The sequence below is a fragment of the Pyxicephalus adspersus genome, chromosome 9, assembly GCF_032062135.1.
Source record: "Pyxicephalus adspersus chromosome 9, UCB_Pads_2.0, whole genome shotgun sequence".
NCBI lineage: Eukaryota > Metazoa > Chordata > Amphibia > Anura > Pyxicephalidae > Pyxicephalus > Pyxicephalus adspersus.
The window spans coordinates 26,311,901-26,333,773 of record NC_092866.1 but is presented as its reverse complement, the minus strand read 5'-3'; the positions used below and the strand labels follow the sequence as shown (position 1 = coordinate 26,333,773).

The window sequence follows — 21,873 nt, the reverse complement described above, 5'->3', positions numbered from 1 at the left end:
ATAACTTATGTGATGTCATCCAGATGCTAGAGTATCCCTGAAATCCAGAATGTAATTTTATATGACAGTAATGCTAATGGAGGAACACATTACCAATATTAAAGAGTAGATATAGCTTGGTGTATAGTCAGAAAATTTTCATAACGGGAACCAGGAAGGGCCAAACATTTTATGGCTGAACACATTTTCATAATAAATGTCCCTGTTGTATTTATATTTAATGCAAATTTTATTAGATTTGTTAAGTTTATTTGTGCATATTGTTTGTACTATTGTCATCATTTAGTTCACAGATTTTGGCCCGGCCCTTGTCAGCAGCTGTGAACAGCCAATAGAGAGGCTGCTTGCTCCGTCTGAGCCGATTGCTGATTAGAGCCGGGTGGAGAGAGGACAGCACAGCTAGGATGCGTTTAGGCTGTCCCACAGGCTGTCCCTCCCCTATCTCATAGCTATGCCTAGTCTTCTGAAAGAGAAAAAAAACACACATCATGTAAGCACCCAGTGGGCATGTATAATGACATCATCAGGGCAGTCTGTGTGTAAATGCTGCATGTCATTCCTTAGCCTCACAGCTCATCCATATCTCCTAAACTGTATGTCATAACAACTTGAAACTCGTTCGGGGGGGGGGGGGGGGACACCTTTGGCTACCTCCCCCCTAAAATTTCATTACCATGGCAAAAGCACTGCCCTGTTACACATTACTGCCAACTTCTAAAACTTAAACCCCAATTTCTCTGAAACGGGGAGGTGAAGGAAACAAAAAATGTCTGTTTTGTCACAATGGCATCATTAGAACATAAAAAACTCTGCCCATCCAAACAAAATTGGGGTTCAGGTACATTCATGCATGTTTTGATGGGCAGAGTTTATGTAATGATGCTACAGTGATGAAAGTTTGGGGGTGTTAGCCACAAGGGAAGCGGACAGTTAGATGGGCAAAGGTTTTTATGTTCTAATGATGCCATGCTAATTAAATTTTAGGGGGGGTTTATACATGTGTTACCCACTTGCACCTACATTTTCAGTTTCCGGCACCTCCCTATTCCAAGTAAATTAGGGTTCAAATACCAAGCAGAAAGGGTAGCTTAGTATTACAATTATAGTTTGGTGAAAGGTAGGTACAATATTTAGGGTGCCCCACCTTAATGCTTCTTGCTATGTAAGTGGACCCAGGGTGGTCTTAATTTGCATTTTCAATTTTGGGCTGCTGGGTGCACTTTCTTATGAAACAGCTACCCAAATGTTCAATTTCCACAAGTTTTTAAAATCGTGATCCCCATAATTTTGAAATTCTTGAAATTTAAAAAAGAAATGTTCGTTATTAGTAACTATGAGGGTCCCCTGTGTACCCTAAAAATTTAAAGTAATTACAACCAACAATTTAGGAGATCTAAAGGATTGAACACTGAGTTGTTAGGCTCCAGAATATGACAATCAACCTTTACACACACAGCTATCACACTGCGGGAGGATAAATTTCACAGTTTTTGCTTTGTTCATAGAATATGGGCAATAATGGGGGGACTTGCTTTCCTGTCCCCATCTGTTAATCACATGCACAATGCTCCTAAAACATAACTACATTTTATTATATAAAGGGTGACAAAAAAAATACTTTTTATAAAGTTTTTGGGGAGGACCCCTCCCTTAAGTCTTTATTGCCATGGTGGTAGACTGCAGGGTAAATTCGCAGCCTCCTGGGGTATTTGTGTCACATATCCCAGGTGGCTGTGGGCTGCTCCTTCTGTGCATACCCGACATCGGGAAAGTATCAGGGTCTTTCATTTAATGTAAACAAAAGTGTTCAATCTCACACATGGCCAATGAGATCAGCACTGAATGGAACTGTGAGCAACGGAAAAAAAAGAGGGAAACTGAGCAAGCGTGGGACTCACTGGGTTCAGTTTGTGGACAGATCAAGATTTTTTTCACAAAAGTTTTGTGTTACCAGATTACCTGTGTTATGTAAACACATAAGTATAACCAAAAATACCCAAGACTGGCATTAGAAAAACAGAACCAAAATACAGCAAAAACCACCCACACCTTAGAGTTCAATATAAATCAAAGCTTCGAACTCTCCAAGTTTGATCCAAGTTCTGGTGTTTCACCATTGTTTCTCACCCAGTAAGGTCTTAAAAAATAATGGTGCAGGCATGTTAGAACAAATTGTAGACAAACTATCTATATGGAACAAATGTAGTTTCTGTATAGTCATCAGGCACCAGGAAATTCTAACCGGGAATGACCTACCCATGCTGAATTTAACATGCTGAGATGCAATATGCCATTGTGCTTCTTTATGTTTATGTCATTTTTGAAATATATGTTTTATAAGTAGCTGTTAAATCCCAGCTTTCTGTCTTTATTATTTACCTCTCGAATATTGGGGAAAGGGCCAAAATAATCAAATTAAAGAGAAGGGTTAGGTGTCATTGAACTTTGCAAACTAGCTCTCTGTATTTTTTGACCTTTTCATGGACAAGCACAACAGCCCCCTTTCAAATTTTATGCTAAAGATGACTTAAAGCTCTATACACCTATGTTATACCTCCATGAGACGTCAATCTAGTGCTACACAAACCTACAGCTATATTCATCTTACACTGGGTGTTTATGCATGCATTAGACCAGCTCCTACAGACTTCCCTATGTGCATAGCACAAGCAATATTCCAGCAATGAAACCCTGATATATTTTAATATTTAAAAACCAATACAATACAGTAAAATTACAAACATTAAAATAACTAATGTGACACTTTCATATAAAAAAACAAATATTTTAATGTACTTTTTTTAAACAGAATATTCAGGTAAAAAAAGGTAAGATTGCAAATATCAGGCTCTTTAGCCAAATGTGCCAACTGCTTCTTTTCACAATTTTTGAACCTTTCCAAAAGTCACAATAAATAGGACTCATCAAATGTGTCCATGAATATTTGCCAGGTAGCCGAGAAAAATACTAGAAATGGTCTACTGGCAAATGGGAAAAAATGAGGATTAAACGAAAAAGCAGCAAGTGATAAAAGCCTAAATCATTTGCAAACATTTTATGTAAATCAGAAGGGCTGCCACAGAAATTCACACAAACTACAGTGAAAGACGTAATTCCACTTGTGTAGTAATAAGGGGCTTTTGAGTTATGCTCACACTTGCATCCGAAATGATATTATATTTTGACACTGATTAGTAGCATAACTAATTGGGATTCTTAGACATGCATTGCAATTTTATGAGACGGAAACACAAAAAAGCATTTATGTGGAAAAAAAAAATCTCCAGAGGTCTAAAAGGTGACAGTCTCAAAAGCCAGAGACATCAAGCACATGATTACTAAGCATCATTTAACCTATATTACAAGTCTGAAAACACAGAAAGAGCACAGGCTTTGTAATATATGAACGGGTATTATATTTTCATTTTCTGAGCACTGGGAGGACTTAACTTCCGCGGAAGAGATGTGTTTATAAAGAAACTAGGCAGAGGTCAACTTAATCAAGAATTTAATATATGTCAGGCTTAATTTTGGGGAGGTGGTGGTGGAGGAGCAGGGGGCATAGAAAATGGAGGTATACCTGGAACACCCATACCCATCATTGTTACAAAGTTAGAAGGATCTATTGGAGGTGGAGGTGGTGGTGGTGGGGCATACAAAAGGCCAGATGTTCCTGGAGGAGGTGGTGGCGGAGGTGGTGGAGCACTAGGTGGAAGTGGTGGCTGAACACCTGGAGGAGGAGGCACCAAAGAAGCACTTGTCTGGATGGTTGTGCCCGACTGAGCAGTGGCTCCTCCTTGTTGCTGCCAAGGAGGAAGTGAGGCAGAGGCAGATGTAGTTTGTGAAGCTAAAATGAAAAGCAAAATATCAAAGTTAAGATAAACACCACATTTTCTGGATGGGTACAACAGGTAGAGTAAAAACACAAATGTAATAGTTCATACTCACTTTGCTGCCAAGGTAGGGGTGCTGCAGGCTGTGGAGGGGCAGCTGTTGGTTGCTGCTGCCAAGGTGGCAAAGTGGGGCCTGATGGTGGCGGTGGAGGAGGTGCTGGCCCAGTAGGTGGTGGGGGTGGAGGAGGCGGCATTAGACTCATAGGGTGAGAGTGCATGAGACCTGTAATAAGGTAAATTAGTGTAACTCTAAATTGATAAAACCATAAATGTATCAACTATCCAGGAACTTACCCATGGGATGAGGCCCAGGTGGATGGGTCCCAGGATGTGGTTGCATCCAGTGGGGGTGAGGGGCACTAGGACTTGGCTGCATGGGTGGACCATTTCCTGCCCCTCCCATAGGAGCAGGAAAGGAGTGAGGAGCACCATGCAAAGCTGGAAAAGGCCTATCTGTGGCCATCCACGGAGGACGATTCTGTTTGTAAAAATATTATAAATTAGTACACTATGATAATTATATTTATTATATTATAATCATAAATTATAATATAATACATAATTATAAATAATAATTTTTAATAATGAAATAAAAGACAACCATGTAATCTTAAAAAAAAATATAAAGTTAAAAATGTACTTTTATTTTTATTTCATGTTGTGTGGTGTTTTTTTTAATGTAAAACCTATTAAAAGCAGATTACATTGTAATCTGGTTTTTAAATTTCCCGCCCGGCCACACCCTCCAATACATCACCACTCACATCACCCGGAAGATGTCACATCCTCCCAGGTGATGCGAGTGGGAGGTCCCGCCAGCCTCACCCTGATGCTCTTGTCAGCTGGCATAACCCCCAGAATTTCTCATTGCTGCTTGCATCTACAGTGAGATGGGAAGCACAATGCAGAAGTCCTGCATTGTGCTTCGCATCTCACTGCTGATGCGAGCAGCGGCGTGGCCAGGACCCGGGTGGAATTTAAAAGCAGATTACTCTGTAATCTGCTTTTAAATTTCCCGCCCGGCCACAGCCTCCGACGGACCGGCGCCCCGGCATCACAGCAGGACCATCAGATCGCTGCTGGAGCGCGGGGCAAAGGTAAGGGGGGCTTTTAAAGTTACCCCGAGTGTGACTCAGGATTACTGCTTTTTGCAAATAAAAGCCACCCCGAGTCACACTCGGGATTACCGCTAGGGGGGGTTAATGTCTCCTCTAACCAACCTACACAGTTGTAGCAAATAGTATTACCCAGAAATAGCAAGACTCAACAAAGCTTAATATTTTAGGGGATTTGCTTCTTCCTCTAAAAAGAATTGCACAAAGAGCTACTGTCCCCAGACTGTTGAACAGTGGGTACTAGTCTGCTCAACTGGCGCTTGGCTGGGATTGAAGTAACATTTATGTATAATATGTGCTTAGCAATGTATTTTGCCTTTAAAATAAAAATTGCCTAATTTCTCTAAAGGTAAATTCTTTAAAAAAGCAATTTTAAAATATATATTAAAACATTCCACACACCTGGAGATCCAACTTCTCTTCTTTCCAATTACTGTTCAGCTGAACCCAACAGAAATTTTCTATTTTATACATTCTTAATCTAATAATAAAGTTCTATTCCCTAGTGGTCTAACAAAAGAAAAACATTTTTTGCATTATACCAGAGGTGGTTGGCCCCCTGCAAGGTTAGTTGGTCTTGGGCCTCCTTGAATGGGATTGTGGGATGGAGTATTTGTGGCTCCTAGAGAGGAAGCCACTGGAGCTTCACCCAGTTCCGCCATGAGGGAAAGATATTCTTTATCCATCCTTGCCTTATCTTGGGCTGACTGAGGCTCTCCAGGCCGCACCTGAACACTACAAAAAAAAAAAAGCAACAGTTTAAGGGTAAATAACTTTCTGAAAGCTAATAAAACTTGCATACAGCTGTAAAATGATACCCACCCAGCTGGATCTCATTATGAGTAGTTGAGTTTTTCTAACACAAAAAATATCTTAGCCATATTCCCGGCTGGAGAACAGCACCAGAAGCTCAAAAATGCAGAATATATTCCCATTTTAGGAGCTTTAAAAAAGCAAGTTTTGTAGCCACTCATATTAAGATCATCTTTAACAAAGAGCTGCCATAATGAACAGTTATTACACAGCTCATAAGACAATGTTTTGCTACAGAACGGTAATGAACAGACTTTTAGAGGGAAGATACTAAACTATACCCAGGGCCAATTCCAGTGGGTCAGTGACATGTGGCACTTGTATAATAATGCTCCTTGAAAAGGTTCAGAACCAGCTAAATTTAACTTTCATTCAGTTGGCAAACAATTCTCAAGGAGTGCTAAAACCGCCTGCGCTATCTTAAAAGGCGAAAAACCAACTTTACATAACTGAGTACCTTTAGCCTTTAAAATGGTTCCAAGAACCTACCTTGTAAACTTGCAGTCAGAAGCAATATGACCAGCTCCTCCACACTTTGTACATAGGGTGGTGTTTGTAATGGTACGTGTCTCAGTACTTTGCCAGGGCCGCAATATCCTGTAAATAAATGAATTGCTATGATTAACTGCAAAGCTAAAAGCATACATTGTTAAAAGGTATCTTACAGAGTACCCAACAGAAGGAGCTGTCAGTCCTCATTCATTTGCTACTTGGCTGCTGCAGGTAGACGCTACATAAAGGGTTTACCTTGAAGCAGTGGTTCACTGATGTGAGGCCGCAGTAACCCACCACACCTCACTGCAATTCTGAAAATTGCCTACAGTTTGCTTCACATTAGAGGTTTCACTGCTCTAAAATTTTGCAAAAAGTGGTTAACATTGTAACGAATAGTAGTTTAATGTCTACTGTCAGGGGGAAAAAACAAGATGGTGGAAAAACGGGATACACTAAAGAGATGGGCATCACAGGGTTGAAATAAAGTATGGGGGGGGGGGTTGGTCGAAAGCTGACAGTTATAGGGTTTACAACTGGGAACACTAAATTTGTCATATGTTGCCCCACCCACTTTTGACCACCCCAGTCTTTTCTGGAGAGAACACTGCTTACCTGTTGTCATCTTCCCGGAGAGTACCATTTAGCCGTGCCAACTCACGCAACTGCATCTTCCGAAGGTCATTCTGATCCTCTGGAGTCTCTATACCTTGTTTGAGAATATTTCGAATCTGGAAAAAAGTGACAATAGGAATGATCCTTCAAGTAAAAATTAAAGTAAAATTCATATATAGAGAAACGTGGCAAGATTGGCCCTATTTCCAAAAAGATGAACTGTATATTCTGTAAGGTTTATAACTAACTTTGGTTTTTAAATTTCTCTAAATACCTCTTACATATTTAAAATTAAAATTGCTTACCTGATCCACAGCTTTTTTGACATTTTCCATAGTATTGGCTGTCACCAAGGCATGAAGTGGTTCATCCTCTCCAGGAAGAGTTTGCCCATCCTTGCGTGCCACCTTTCCCTCTTTTACTGATCCTTTACCTCGGATCATAATTTTAGCATTACATTCCTTCTCAATGTTTTTGAGCGTATTTCCTCTAAATAAATAAAAAAAAAGTAAAAAAAAAGGTACTAAGAGAAAATAATAAATTAAAAACTGAAGCTACTCTTATACCTTGGACCAATCAGCAAACCAACAAAGTTAATTGCTGGATACTCATCCTGGGGTATCATAACTTTGTCACTGACTCGCGTAGCAGGTGGCCTTGAAAACAAAGAGTAGAACTGATAAACTAAAGATGAATACAATTAGAGATTCAACATATGAAACAAAAGGTAAAGGGAAGCAGTTTATTTAAAGGTAACAATGTAAAGATTGGTATATAGCAATCTAAAGGCACACATACATAAATGCATAATGTCCAAAAAGTAAACATAAGGTAACATCTAAGTCATTTGCAAAAATCTTCTTCACACTTAATTTGCAGTACAATATAACTCTTGTGCATACCTGTATCCAAGTTGTGAGGGTGAACACGAACACTACCTTATTAGCTATGCACCTATACTGATGCTAGAATTAAAGTAACTGTTACACCTACAAAATGCACCAAAAATGGTACAATTGGACCAACTCACTTGTACTTGTACTCACTTGTAGTCTGCAGGTGGCTTAAAGTCTGGGTTCAACCCCACCATTTCTGTAATTAGGTTGTGACGTTCCTCTTCCAATTTCTTTCGAGTCCTGAACTCACGCGTGTTAAGACGTTTCCCCTCACTATTATAAATGGGTTCAGGAGATGGCGATCTATATGGAGGGAGAATGAAAGGTGTCAAAAAGAAAACATGCATAAATAGTGACTGGAAACATTATCTAGCTTCCAGCCTGTAAAAAACTCAAACTCAAAAAAGGTAATTTTTCTAACCAACTACTAAAATCAGCCTCCACACTTTTCTGCTGGGTGAGTCACCCCTCAAGGTTTTCTGAGAAAAACGTACAAACCATATACAAAACCCTGAAGGGGCTCTTATTGAGTTTGGCAAAAAAAAATTTAGGACCATGATTTAATTTTCTCAATAGCAGTATGGAATATACGTATGAAAGTTTATAAGTGACCTGCATAATACAAAGTTTGCAGCAATGGCAGACTTTTTTTTTACTAAATGACTAGAATACAGTGACTTTCCCCATGTTTCTATTTTAAGCTCCTGCTGCAGAACACAATGAATGCAATTAAAATAAAAGACCATAAAGCAGAACTAAGCTCTAAAAATAGGCTTAGAATGATATGTACAGTATATTGCACACAGTGGCTAATTTGCACCATTAGGTTTTTACCACCAGCGGCACCTTTTTCAGCATGAGTTGATAAAAATAACATGGCAACTATAAAAAATAAAAGTAAAACTGTGGATCTTGCCATTTTCTAACTTTTCACCACCCCAGTATTATCTCAAACACCCCAGTCATGGCTCATGCCGAAGGACTCTTCTCAATAGGAAATTAGGGAGTTATAGTATGTGATAGGTTGACACTTATGTCAGTTGTAAGCTGACTAGGAAGAAGAAACTCTGAATGTGTGTAAAGATGCAGGTAAAGGCAAAGACACACTTAAACACATGTTGCGTATGTGATGTTAGGTCCAGTTTAAATTGAAAAACTAATATAGTTTATAAAATTATTTAATGTTCTGGTCTGCAGAGAGCATTCTAGCTTCTGTGCTGGGCCCATCTAATAAATACTGTAAGGGTGATGCACTGGGGCAAAAAGATGAGCTACTAGAGAGAAAAGTCAGCAGGTTAATTCTGTGAAATGTAATTAAATCTGCCAAGTATTCAAATTAGAGGGCTGTTTCAAAGAAAAAAAATCATTAGCATTACACAGTTTTGCTCACACATCTCATTTATGTGGGCTACAATAGTTCTATATCCTGTGTCACAAAAGTACAAAAGCTGTTAACCGTTAAAAAATGAAAAAAGGTTAACCTTGCTAATAACTGCTTTTTAGGCATAACACAAACTGAGCAGAGAACAGGGTAAAGTTTTGTAAATAAACAAGCCGATTTAGGGTATTCCGCATAATGCTGTGCCTTTATAGACACAAACAGAAATAGAAAGGCTGCATAAGACACTCAAAAGAGAAGATTCATTGAAAAGAAAGCAGTTATTGGTTAAGAATTTCAGTTGTAGGCTACTGCTAAATATTACAGTGATAAATGGTGTATCACATTTAGGACCAAAATTAAACCTTTAACCCTACATTAAATAGGGCCAGTAACAAGGATATACAGAACACTTTGATTATGTGCAAAATCCCACAACTTATATATATTTTCCTTTATCAACAAAGACATGTTTTACTGCACCATTCAATCTAACTGACATGTAACTGAAAAAGCTGTAAAAAAAAATAGGTGTACTGTTACTAATGCAGAGCCAAGAGAAAAATATGTATATATTTTAACACTTACCTAAAGCAGCAGACTGAAGTTTTTACAGGCAGAATTGGATACTATAATTTACCTAATTGATAATCTGGGGTGAATTTAATCGCTAAATTAGAAGTCAACTTCAATTTATCGATCTAAGATTGGTAAATTAAAATAGGATACACTACCATATTTTTTTTCTTTAGTGCAAAACGGCAAAGTCTGGTAGAACTGCTGCTATCTAAAAGGTTACTTGTCTATTTCTCTATAAGTGTGTTTTTCTAGCACCAAGCCTAAGAAATGGATTTTTTCAACCAAAGGCATCTTCTAATTAGGAATAAATCTCAAGGCTCGGCATCAGTAAGAAGTTCTAGTTCCTAGGCTAAAAAGCATGGGTTAGCAAATGCATTTATTAGTTCAGTATTTAAATATTCTTATATTTAATCAACTACAACCCAGTTTGAGCAATAACCCAAAATAAAAAGCCTAAACCCCATCCAGTCTTATACACCTTTTACACATTTTCTGTTTTTAGTTAAAAAAAAAAATAATTTCAATGAGATATTTAGGCTGGTCTGCATGTAAGAATCCTTGCATTCTGCAGAAGATATATGCCAAGGTTAAGCGTACTAGTAAACAATATTTGTTTACTAGAGCAGACATGTTTATGTACCATAGTGTTTTTTTTTTTTTTTTTTTTTTACCAAAACCACAGTAATCCCCAGTTAAAGTGCTGGATAAAACCAAGCATATATTATTTCACTTTGCAAACAAAACACCTGTAAATTCATTCAAGCATTAAACAATAAACCAAGATAGTACAAGACTGATACAGTTGTAAACAAAAATGCCTGAACCCTTCGCAACCTTCTGGATTTCTGCATGAAGATTTTAAAATGCGAGCTGATTTTCATCTAAAAATACTGAGAAATAACATGTCTATTGACCAACCTAGCCAACAATTGCTACATTAGAAAATGATGTCTAAGCTAGCTCCATTCATTTAATACAGTTAGAACAGAGGTCAGCAAACTTCGGCCTTGATGCCAGATATGGCCTAGCCAGAAGTTTGTTCCGGCCTACTGCCTCCTGGCCGATTCGGCCTAATCCCAGCCAGCAACCCGCAGCGAAACTGGAACAAACTGCCGGAGCCACACGCAGCTCGAGCCTCCGTGTTGTGGCTTCCTTCCCTATTTAACAGGGCCGGCGTTAACACTTCCGCCGCCGAGGTAAATAGGGAACAGTCCCTCTCCTCCGTATGCATTGAGGCATTCCTGGAGGGGCAGAGCCATTAGGGCAGGACTCCAGAGAGAGAGTCCAGCCTAGTATGCTCCTGCCTACCCCTGAAATGGCCAAAAAAGTTTGCGGACCCCTTGAGATAGAACAAAGGAATCTTTGCGATTGTCTATGCGTTTTTTTTTTTAAATGGATATTGCTCTTGACAAGGCCAGTGTCTGGACTACATATGTAAGCTGATCTGAAGTGAGCGTTAATATATTTTTGTACTGGGAAAACCAGGTTTATTTACCTAGTATGGAGCAGGAGTATGTATATAAGAGTGACTTCCTAGACAAAGATCCAAGTCATAGAATGATTACCCAGTGGCCTTTAAAATAATGGTCAAAGTTAACACATAATATTAAAAGTTCGATTTAGTGTAAAACAGTACACGGATATAAAGCAGATGTGGTTATGTGGAGGGGGACAGCTTAACAAAAAATAATCATTGGCACATGCAAGCTTCAAGTTAAAAAGTATGATTATTGAGAGCATAGCAGGAAAAACAAACCCTTATTCTTCAATCTCAGCACCTGGGCATTAACACAATTTCATTAAAGCTTGCAATCTAGAAGCATGGCAGCAGATCTAACATATTTGGCTAAAGCCAAGGGATCAGTTTACAAAACCATCCTGATCCAGTTTCAGAATACCAAAATGACCGACTAAAGCAACAGGTTTTACGAGAGGAGATGCATAAATCAGAATACTAATTCCCAAATGACACTAGTTTATCTGAAGCCTCAAGAATAAGAACATGAAGCCCAGGCAACACAAAGCTGTTGAGCTAATTTTTAAAACCAGCTTGCCATGAGGTCCAAAACTTGGACCTGTTGTCCAATTAGGATCTGAAATGCAATTGAATGGATAACTCAATAATTCAGACCCAGACAACCTAGAAAGCCTGCTTACCATTTCCCATTTTGGGGAGGCGATACTGTGTACCAGTTGTACCTCCCTGACCAATTCGGGAAGTTACACAAGTCATCTCTGGGTGTGTAGTTTGACTGAATGCTAACCAGGTGACTGGACAGTAATAAAGCCCAGTGAAAGAGGGGCGGGAAAATTGTTTAGATTTTGGAAGCTCTTTGGGCTATTACCACTTTGTATACACAAGATGCCCAACACTATTCCAGCCCAAAAGGTTTTGGTATATTGTTCTTACCTTTCAACATAAGGCCTGGATGAGGAAGTGAAAGATGGAGGAGTTCCATCACATCAGGGACAACTGTACACAAAACCCCAACCAGACCACTGTGCAAAACTGGGTAAATAGTATTACTTTGTATGGCACCATCAACAGTACTTTTATGTAGCTCCCTAGGTTGTAACATTTTCTGAGGTAGAGAAAAACCCCTGCTAGAGTGAGACTCCTTAGTTGTCAGAAAAATCTTCTACAAAAGGTAACCAAGATAGCCTAAAAAGAGGATGCTCCATAGTCATAAAGGAGTTTGGACTGGGACAACAACCTTGCTAAACACCCTGTGCTGAGACCCGGACATATGAAGAGCTAGAATACATGATTCAAGGTGCACGAATATTGGCGGGTCAGGAATAGAAGGGTCCGGACCCAACGTTATTTTACACAGATGCAAAGTCATTAGGATGAAGATCAGTTACATTAATGCAGAAAACCCAGAACATTTTTTTAAGGTAACAAGCTTTTATCACACAGCTGTATATAAGCCTTATTGATATTTGAAATTAGAATATATAAATGGCTAGCTTTAAAATTAAAGGACAGCACAATTAAAACAGTTTTAACATCAATATTGCAGTCTGGTAAAGAAAATACTTAAACTGTAAAGATGACTCAAGTTTTGGAGAAACCAAACATCACTTAGTGGAAATTTTCCTATGCCCCAAACAGTGGTTAAAAGACGTGAAAATCAGAAAAGCATACATTAAAATATACTAACCACGTAGAGGTATTTATCCTCTTTTCTGTTCTCTGACTATCTTAAACAGATAGTATTTTGTTTCATGATATAATGAACTTCTAATATGTGATTTTTATTGTTCCGCAAACTATTACTGAAAGTTTGTTATCTCAAACGTGACCGTTGATTTTGTCAAATATATTGTAAACTCGTAACAATTGTGCTATCTTTGCACATTGTGGCTCAAGATGATGGGGGGGTTGGGATGCTCCCTGTAATGGATTAGAAATGAAATAGACATACTCTGAAATTCAGAGCCATAAAATACTGGTTTACTTTTCTGTGTATAAAAAAAAAAAAAAACAAAACAAAACAAAAACTAAACACACCTTTTTAAAGAAGAAATTTTACAGGCTTGAAAGTTTAGAGTATGCAGTGTACTTAACCAGTGTTCTCCCCAGCCCCTTTTAGCTGGGCGCACCACCCGGCACTTTTCAACAACCACCTGGCTGTTTTTGAATGGTTACAGCTTAAAAAAATTCTGGATTGAGCACTGCCTTAAGTCTAAATACTAGAAGTAAAACAACTTGATAAAATCATGTTTCATAAACCCTTTACAGATCTCTGAATCAACTCAAAGTTAATCATACAAGTCCAAATATCTGCACAGCACAACTAATCAAGACTTGTTTTCACAAACCACATTAAGAGATAAAACTAATGAAGCGCAAATACATAAATACAAATACTTCCATTTAAAATAAAAAAAGAAAAGCTTAATGTTTTGACAAAATATCAAATCAATAAGCTAATTACAAAGCTACCATGTTACATCAATATATATTCAAGCAAATAGGCTGTCTAGTAACAAAGTAAAAACTTAGTGTCAGCTAAAGGCCAGAAGACCACAAAATGCCATTTTGGTAATTAGGCAAATCAAGGTAAGCTAAACCATCTGCTGAATTTTTTAGCTGATCTTTCTTCTACCAATATCCCTTTGTTTAAATTTCTAGGTATATGTACAGCTGCAGCAGGAAAGGTCGGAATGGCTTGGCTCTAGTAGCGAGACTAAGATGAGGTATAAACCACTTGTGTAATGCTATGCAGTAGACTGTCTATTTCAAAAGATTTCACAAGTGGAAAACTTATTCACATACCCCGACACCCTTTCAATCTTTAGAGGACTATCTACCAGAAAGCCATAGTGGTCTTTCCACCATGCTGTCAGGCAGCTCCAAAGACACCATGACACCAGATCAGTTAAGCAGCATCAATCATCGTTGCCCTTATTGAAATGTAACAGCACTAATCAATCGGATAACGGGTTTAACTGGAAGAACCTCACCAATCTAAGGCTCACGAAGGGCTTGTGCAGATAACTTATCTACCTTTAAAAGTAAAAATGTTATATAAACTTATTAACCTTTTGCAAAATTGCAAGTTGTTTGAAAGCACAAGATAATTCCACTAAGTGAAAAGATTATCAAAATCTTCCCCAGATGTCAAACTCTACATATTTAATAAGACATTAATGAGTCCAAGAGAAGATGAAACTGTTACTGTCATGTGCTACAAAGCGAGGGGGTTTCCCAACCTGTCTTCTGGGTTAGGGGGTATTCCCAGGTCTCCTGTGCGAAGCTTGCGAGTCAGATCCTCAATTTGCAGTTGAACTGGAAGAAAGCAGGTTAGAAAACAAAAAAGGAATGGGAGAAAATTGTTACAAACCCAAAAAGAGGAGAAAAATTAACCCACAATATTGTTCAAACAGTTATATCCAGGGCAGAATATGGTAAAGCTAGTAAAAATGGAAAAATGCAAATATTTCAACCTGTTTGGATGCTTTACTGGGCCAAGCTAACCAACAGAGTTTAAAGCCTAGAAGTGGTTAGCAGAGATAAAATGCAGACAAACACCAAATACTTTCTAAAAACTAAAATCAGTTGTTAAAAGTTAAAACATCTACACATTGACAAGGTAGCTATATATATATATATAATTAGATGATGAAAGACGAATACTTTCACCATTTCAGACAAACAAAAAAAGAATAAACTAGTTTAAATGAGACTGATTTACATTCCAACAGTGATAATGGCTACCCCTCTACCGCCTTCTTTTACTATTTTCCCCAACTTCTATTAAATGGCTCAGAAAAATATAAAAATATAAAGAAAAACAAGTCGCTCTATGCAAAGGTAACAAGTGACTTTTGTAATACATGTCTTTGTGGCAAAATCAGCTAACTGGCAGTTTTAAGCTGCATTTACAAAATGATGCATTTTAGTTTTTTTCACTGGTTTCTCTAACAGGTGCGTGAACAAATACAAACACAACCAGAGTTTCAGCTGTATTGAGAAGAATTAACTTCCAACACAATAAAAAGAAAACTAGACCCACAACATTTAATTTAGGCAGTGCACCACAATGCACATTAGCATTGGTTTGGTAGGACCTATTACTGTACTGCCTTGGAGTGCCATTCTAAATTATCTGCACCACAGCACACAAAGTGTAGAGTGTTACAGCAACACATGGGAAAAGACACATTTTACCTCAATGCATAGGTCTGAATAGAGCCCCTAAAGGTTTCTCTTGAACATGCAATGAATAAAAAGTATCCATTGCCCTAACCTAGAAAAAAACTATACTGAATAATTTATAATAGACTAAGACAGAAATACATTAAATGTAAAAAGCATTCCAAATCATAACACTAAATTCTTTGTAACATTGTATCTGCATACATGAGTCAAAAAGTACAACAGTCTTTTTTTTTTTTTTAATAGTTTGAACTGTCAACCCAAAGGGAAAATTTGAAGAATTTAAAAAGGGATGAAATTTAGCCTAAAATTGGAGTCATGAACACTACTTGTCACTGCCACTTTGAACATCTTTAGTCAGCCAGTATCTTTATCAGGTTGCATATGTGCAACCTGGAGAAGTTCACAAAGTGTGCAGATCTCCACACTACACTGCTAAAGCAAAACTAAACTGATAAATATATATATATTAAAAAAAAAAAAAAAAAAAAATCACTCACAGATCCCTTAATCACCAGAGCTTTATTCGATCAGGTCCCACGGCGTCCTTGAATTCTTCATTATCCTGAGACAAAAAAATTACCGGGCACCAACATCTTGGGCATTCTTTTGGGTATGTCACCTGATCTCGCACTGCACAGGCGCAAGATTGGGTGACATAGCCTGCTGTATAAGGGGGGAAAAAATTCTCTGATCGGCACCCTTTACCCCAGTGAAGGAAAATGCCCCTTCTGCTCAGAAGGAGAAGCCACAGCCTCCCAGGATGCATGGCGTAAGCACTCAGGAGGCTCTGCACTCTCATTCAGTCTTGATTGCCGAGGCGATCGATACAGAAAGGGGAAGTGCATCACTAATAAATATATATATATATATATATATATATATATATATATATATATATATATATATATATATATATATAAAGGTTTTTCTACCCATCAATGTAAAGTAAACATTTGAGTTTAGGTCTGCTTTAAAGTGTATTTGAAGATTAGGAAATGGTTAAACCCCTTCTACTTTGCCTCACGTTTTCATTCGATTACTTTTCTGGAAATATAGAAAGTAGTATTCAGTCACCCCAGTGGAATCTTTTTAGTTCGCCACCTCAACACCTATTTTATTTCCTATCACTTTTTCTACGGGAGACAAATCGGTTAAGTAGGGATACTTAATCCCCACAGACAACTTTATAAACCCAATTAAAAAAAACACAAAGGTGGTACACCAAGGGGGCAGGTTCACTATTGAATGCTCCACTTACGAGCAGACACCAAATAATACCAACAAAGCCATCTGAAATTTTAGAAAACATTCACACTATTACCCTAAGAACAAATTTAATTTTTATTGCGGTCATTTTGGTCTTTGAGAAATTTTCCCTTTGTGTACAGTTCCCACTGCTGTCCCAGCAGCTGTGTTAGTGTACTGTGTGGCTAAACACATACCACTGATACAAAAAAAAAAAAAAATAAAATAAAAAAATGAAGTGTGCCTAAATGTATAGAAATCCTTAGGACGTACTAGCATTTGGTTGGACAGATTAAGATCACTGTTGCTCTAAAAGGAAATTATAAATCTTCCTAAACTGGATCACAAATATTTTAATTATTACAATTCCATTAGCATAAACCTAACTGTTAACATGTCTGCATTCTAAAACAAAGCATTAAATACAAATTATATACTCTAACAATCTTGATGACACAAACCACTTCATGTTGGACAAGCCTGTCTATCATGAAAACAATTACAAAAAAATGAAAAACAAACAACAATCTTTTCAAAAGCTGAAAAAAGATCATTAGTAAAATTGGTAACATAGTATTACCTATATAAGCTCTCTCTTGGTCACGGCTGAGTCCTGGGGGTATAACTGTTGGCATTCCAGGAATAATAGTCTTCTGATCGGGGGTTTCATCATTCCATCGACTGCGTTTCCGCTTCCGTGAAAAATCTGTAAATTGTGCATACACGTTAACTTTTCAGCATTATAAACAAGTTTTGTATACATTTGACATGGACAAGGCAAAGGTATGTCACTACATCAGATAGGGGCAAGGGATTTTTTTTGGTTGGAATTTGAGCTCCCCCACCTCTCCTGTCTCAAACATAATGGGCACTAAAAGCACACCTAAACTCTCACTTTCAGCTTGGGCTTATGGATGATGTAAACCTAAGTTATACTGATCTGTCTGCATTTTACTTTTGTTTAAAGCTTCTAAATTCACAAAATAGTAAAAAAAAATGCTCTGAGGGAAGATTAATCAAAGGACTGGTTTAAAACTACTGTCAACTCATCACCTCAGCAGGGAAACTGCACACCTGAATAGGGGGTATTGGGGTCACTGAACAACGCAGGAGAGGGATACAATGTGCTCCACACATGGGGGTGATAACAGATTATGATAACATTGATTAGGGTGACAACAGGCTCCACAGATGATACTGTGCAGGGGTCTGATATGGCAGTTGAATAGGCTCCCTGATCTGTATCTATGACATCACCAGCAACCAACCAATGACAGAAGACAACACTTGCTGATTGGTTAGAGAGCCTGGGTAGAGCTTGAGCAATAAGGTTGTGGGCTCGGTACTGAATAGCACAGCAATTTGCCACACACAAGATGGTCGGTTCCATACGTATAATAAAGGTTTTATTTTTCATAGATTCCAGTTGACAGCCAACACCAGTAAGGAAGACTGACATTCCAGTGGAAAACATGGACTTTTTCATCGTTACCACCATACCACCACAATAGTGAAGGCTGAGGGGAAAACCCACAACCTCTTGGGATACAGGGGTCACATATCCTATATGAATAAATTATATGGAGACTAAATGCAAATAAGGAATAAACCACCCAGCCATATTCTTACAAAAAAACTAGATTGTAATTAATTGCAATGTAGCAACTGCAACATAGTGAAAATCTTTCTACAGGAACTCAAAGTATGAAATATCAAATTTATCTCGCTTTTGAGTAGCCATTACCGAGTATAGTACTGTGTAAGTAAATGGACACCTTTCACAAACTTTTTGCCCGGAATGTAGTAAAGGATATACCACTACATATACCTTCAAATACATGGATAAAAGTGGAAACAAAGATTTACAAAAATCAGCTAACTTTACCTTACCAAAGCATGTATGTATTTAAGTACAATTAAAATTGCACCACAACTCCCTAACAAGAAACTTGTTTACTACACATGCATTGCGGCATGCCATGACCCAAGGTTACAAACCTGCGGCACAGGACAAGGACCTGGCTGCACTATGCACGTTTCAGGGGAAGTGGGCACATTATAAGCCATATGCTTAAAGAGTGCAAGGACCGCTTGGTATATTTACAAGAAGCCAAGCACACAAACTCTTTTAAGGAGCTAAGCCCCATCAATTTGTACAGTAATTACTGTACCACCAGTTGATAAGTTAGCTGAGCTTTCACTTTGAATGCCAGGGGATGGCTAGGAGCACACTTATGTTTTCTGGCAATGCATTCGCCAATTGAAGACTGACAATTAGGAAATGAGAATAGCCCTCATCTATATAACAGCATGTGCAGCATCACCAACATTTACAAACCACAATAGGCAGATGACTGAGGTAGTGACATTTGATTGTGAGCCCCTTTGAAGGATAACTAGTGACAAGACTATGGATTTTGTAAAGAGCCCTGTAACTGGTCTACGTATGTATATGTACATAGCATGTATATGCAATGAGATTGGGTGATGTAGGCAGAAGGCGGAAGAAAAGGAAAAACAATGGCGGCGCCAGGACGAAGGCAGATTACAGGACGACGTGGGACCTTCCAGAAAGATCGACATATCTGCAGAAGTAAAGGTAAGTGAGTTTTTTAATTTAATTTACTTCTGCTTTAATAAGCTTTTCTGGAAAACACCATACAGATTACTGTGATCATCAAAGGTCAGTTCCAGCAAGAGGTGAACGAACGAGTGTTGTACACAGTGTTCCATGGAGAGGAAAGGACAAGTGAGGAGCACCCTGCTGTGCTCTCCTCTATGGAAATATACAATGGTCGTTCCTCAATCCGCCCTGGCGTCAGGAAACTGCTATACATACTCCAGATTTTCACCTGAGACTAGCATGACTGTTCTCAGGCACTAAAATATTGGTTTTCAGAAAAAGCTACAGGGTTGTTCAGAAAAGCAGTGTAAATAGAAATTCCTGGGGGTAGGCACCTTCCCTTTTGATGCACAGGTTTTTAAAGAACCATTTTTGGTGGGAAAAAAAATTGTTTACTTTTAATCCTGCAGATCCCTTGGTAGCGTTGGTCCTTCTTACAATCCAGTCTCACATTGTCCTGGGATTCCTCTTCGTCCTGGCGCTGCCATCTTTAGTCTTCTCTTCCGGGATTCTTTATCCATCACCCGATCTCGCACTGCTCAGGTAAGTGATCAGGTGACGTAGCCACTGTGAGGTGGGAAGAGCCGATCTCACCGAGCATGTGCAAGATCAGTATCCCTTTCCCCTAGGAGGAAAGATGCCCCAGATCAGGGCATGTGCAGAAGAAGAAGCCAGGGCCTTTCAGGATGCGTGACGTAGGTATCCCCGGAAGCTCTGCGCTCCCATGGCAATCAAGACAAAGCGTACCTAAACTCAGAAATTTCACTTTACATAAAAGGGAGAAAATTTGTTTTTTTTTTGTGTGCAACACCTCTTTTTAAAAAAAAAAAAAGGGTGCAGCACCGCCCCATATTCTCGATAGCCTAGGTGACTGAGAATGAATGGTACCGCAGAGCCTCCTGGGATACCTACGTCAGGCAACCCTTGAGCATACCCCAGCATGCGCAGAAGGAGCCTTTTCGTGCAGAAAAAAATTTGCCAATCTCACACATGCGTCCTACATCATCCGATCTCGGGCCTGGGTTGGGTGATGTAGGATTAAGAACCAGGAAAAAAGGAGATGCCTGCGCCCAGACAACGCGGGACCCAACGCAAGACACCCCTGCAAGATTGAGGGTGTGTAATTTTCTTTTTTTTTGGGAGGGGGGCAGTTTTTAGTTTAGTTCCTCTTGAAAGAGATGATGCTGCACCCCTTTTTTTGCACAAAAAACATTTATACTGTATATAGAAAGGTTGTCTACCTCTCTTTGTAAAGTAAAAATGGTGAGTTTAGGGATGCTTAAATATCTTACAGCAGGCAGTACTAAAGCACACTTTCTCCCCCCAATAATATATATAGGGGAGACACTACATGTATGGGCTCAATAAATCACAGCAAAGGAAATAATGCACCTCACTACCCATCTTAGGCCAAAAAAAAAAAAACATACATGCAGCTGGGCCTATTTAAACAATGCAACGTACAGTATCCAATAAAGCAAACACAACATTCACACCACCAAAGCTGCAACACACCGCCTGTTCCCAGCAATGTACCGGCTGCATTTCCCTCCCTGAAGTCTGCCATTATAGCTTCCAGGTAAAGGTCACACATGAACACTCCCACTCGCCAAGCTTTCCAGGCTTTCTCCCTCTAGGCCCAAGCACACTCCGGCTGTAAAGGAGAGCAGTCTGCGGCGTTATATATAAATGTGAATTACAATTCTCCCGTATATTGCTGAGGGTCGCTGCGTGGTTTGGAAGAGCCGACATTATAATCGGTACGTACACACAAACGTATCTGTTTCGTTGTAACAAGTGTATTTTAAAACACAAAATCACACACAACAGCTTAATAAGGCCAAAAAAAAACGCATATACCAGTTCCTTTACAACATACACAAGGGAAACGACACGACTTCAATGTGGAACCATTGTCATGTCACCGGACCCTCGTGCAAACAATAATTTACTATTAAGGCATAGTAAGCCGGCTCCTTACCCATTACGTGTCCTACTAACTTCAACCCAAAGCAGTACACGATTTGTGCACAAGTACGCGCCACTGAGCCCTTATATCAACTTCCTTGCACCGCCCATTCACGGAAAAAGACAACGCTCGTTGGATTAGAATAGACGCTGCCGGTTGGGTCACTGAATGCCATGTGATCGTAGGGCGTGTTTGCGAACAGGAAAAGGTATATTTGAATTGTTGTGCCAATTAAAATAAAGCCCGGTGTAAGGTTTGACGTGTAACTGTATATTCAAAGCAGTTTTCTGGTTGTAGGAAAATAATATTTTAATATGCAGGTCAACGTATTCACGAGTCCCTAACCAGATCACAGTCGCCATCTTGTGGGTTGCGCTTTGTAATACGTCTTACAAAATGGCGGCTACGTGTATAAGGCAATAATGTGTGCGCGAACACCACGTGCTTTCAGTCCCTCCGAGGGGCTGTCCTGATTGCTCACAGCAATTCGCTGCTCGAAGTTTTCTCACGCTGTTACTGGTAATAAGTGACAGTCTCAGCCTGACAAGCACAGATTTATGAGCTTTGCACAATTAGGGGTTAGCTGC

General features: G+C 39.0%; 1 protein-coding gene across 2 annotated transcripts; it reads right to left on the bottom strand.

The window, feature by feature from the left end:
- Positions 1-2,764: 2,764 nt before the first annotated feature.
- Positions 2,765-21,422, bottom strand: SF1 (splicing factor 1). 2 transcript variants are annotated; one of them, XM_072422964.1, is made up of 12 exons: positions 21,299-21,422; positions 17,275-17,400; positions 14,501-14,576; positions 7,975-8,127; positions 7,495-7,584; positions 7,234-7,417; positions 6,929-7,044; positions 6,311-6,418; positions 5,551-5,743; positions 4,188-4,371; positions 3,949-4,116; positions 2,765-3,847 (listed from the first exon to the last, which is right to left on the bottom strand). In XM_072422964.1, exons 1-12 carry the CDS (start codon positions 21,300-21,302, stop codon positions 3,525-3,527), a joined length of 1,725 nt encoding a protein of 574 aa, XP_072279065.1. In that variant the 5' UTR covers positions 21,303-21,422; the 3' UTR covers positions 2,765-3,524. The 2 variants fall into 2 exon arrangements, with proteins under 2 accessions (XP_072279065.1, XP_072279066.1); XM_072422965.1 differs by lacking the exons at positions 14,501-14,576; positions 21,299-21,422.
- Positions 21,423-21,873: the final 451 nt, after the last annotated feature.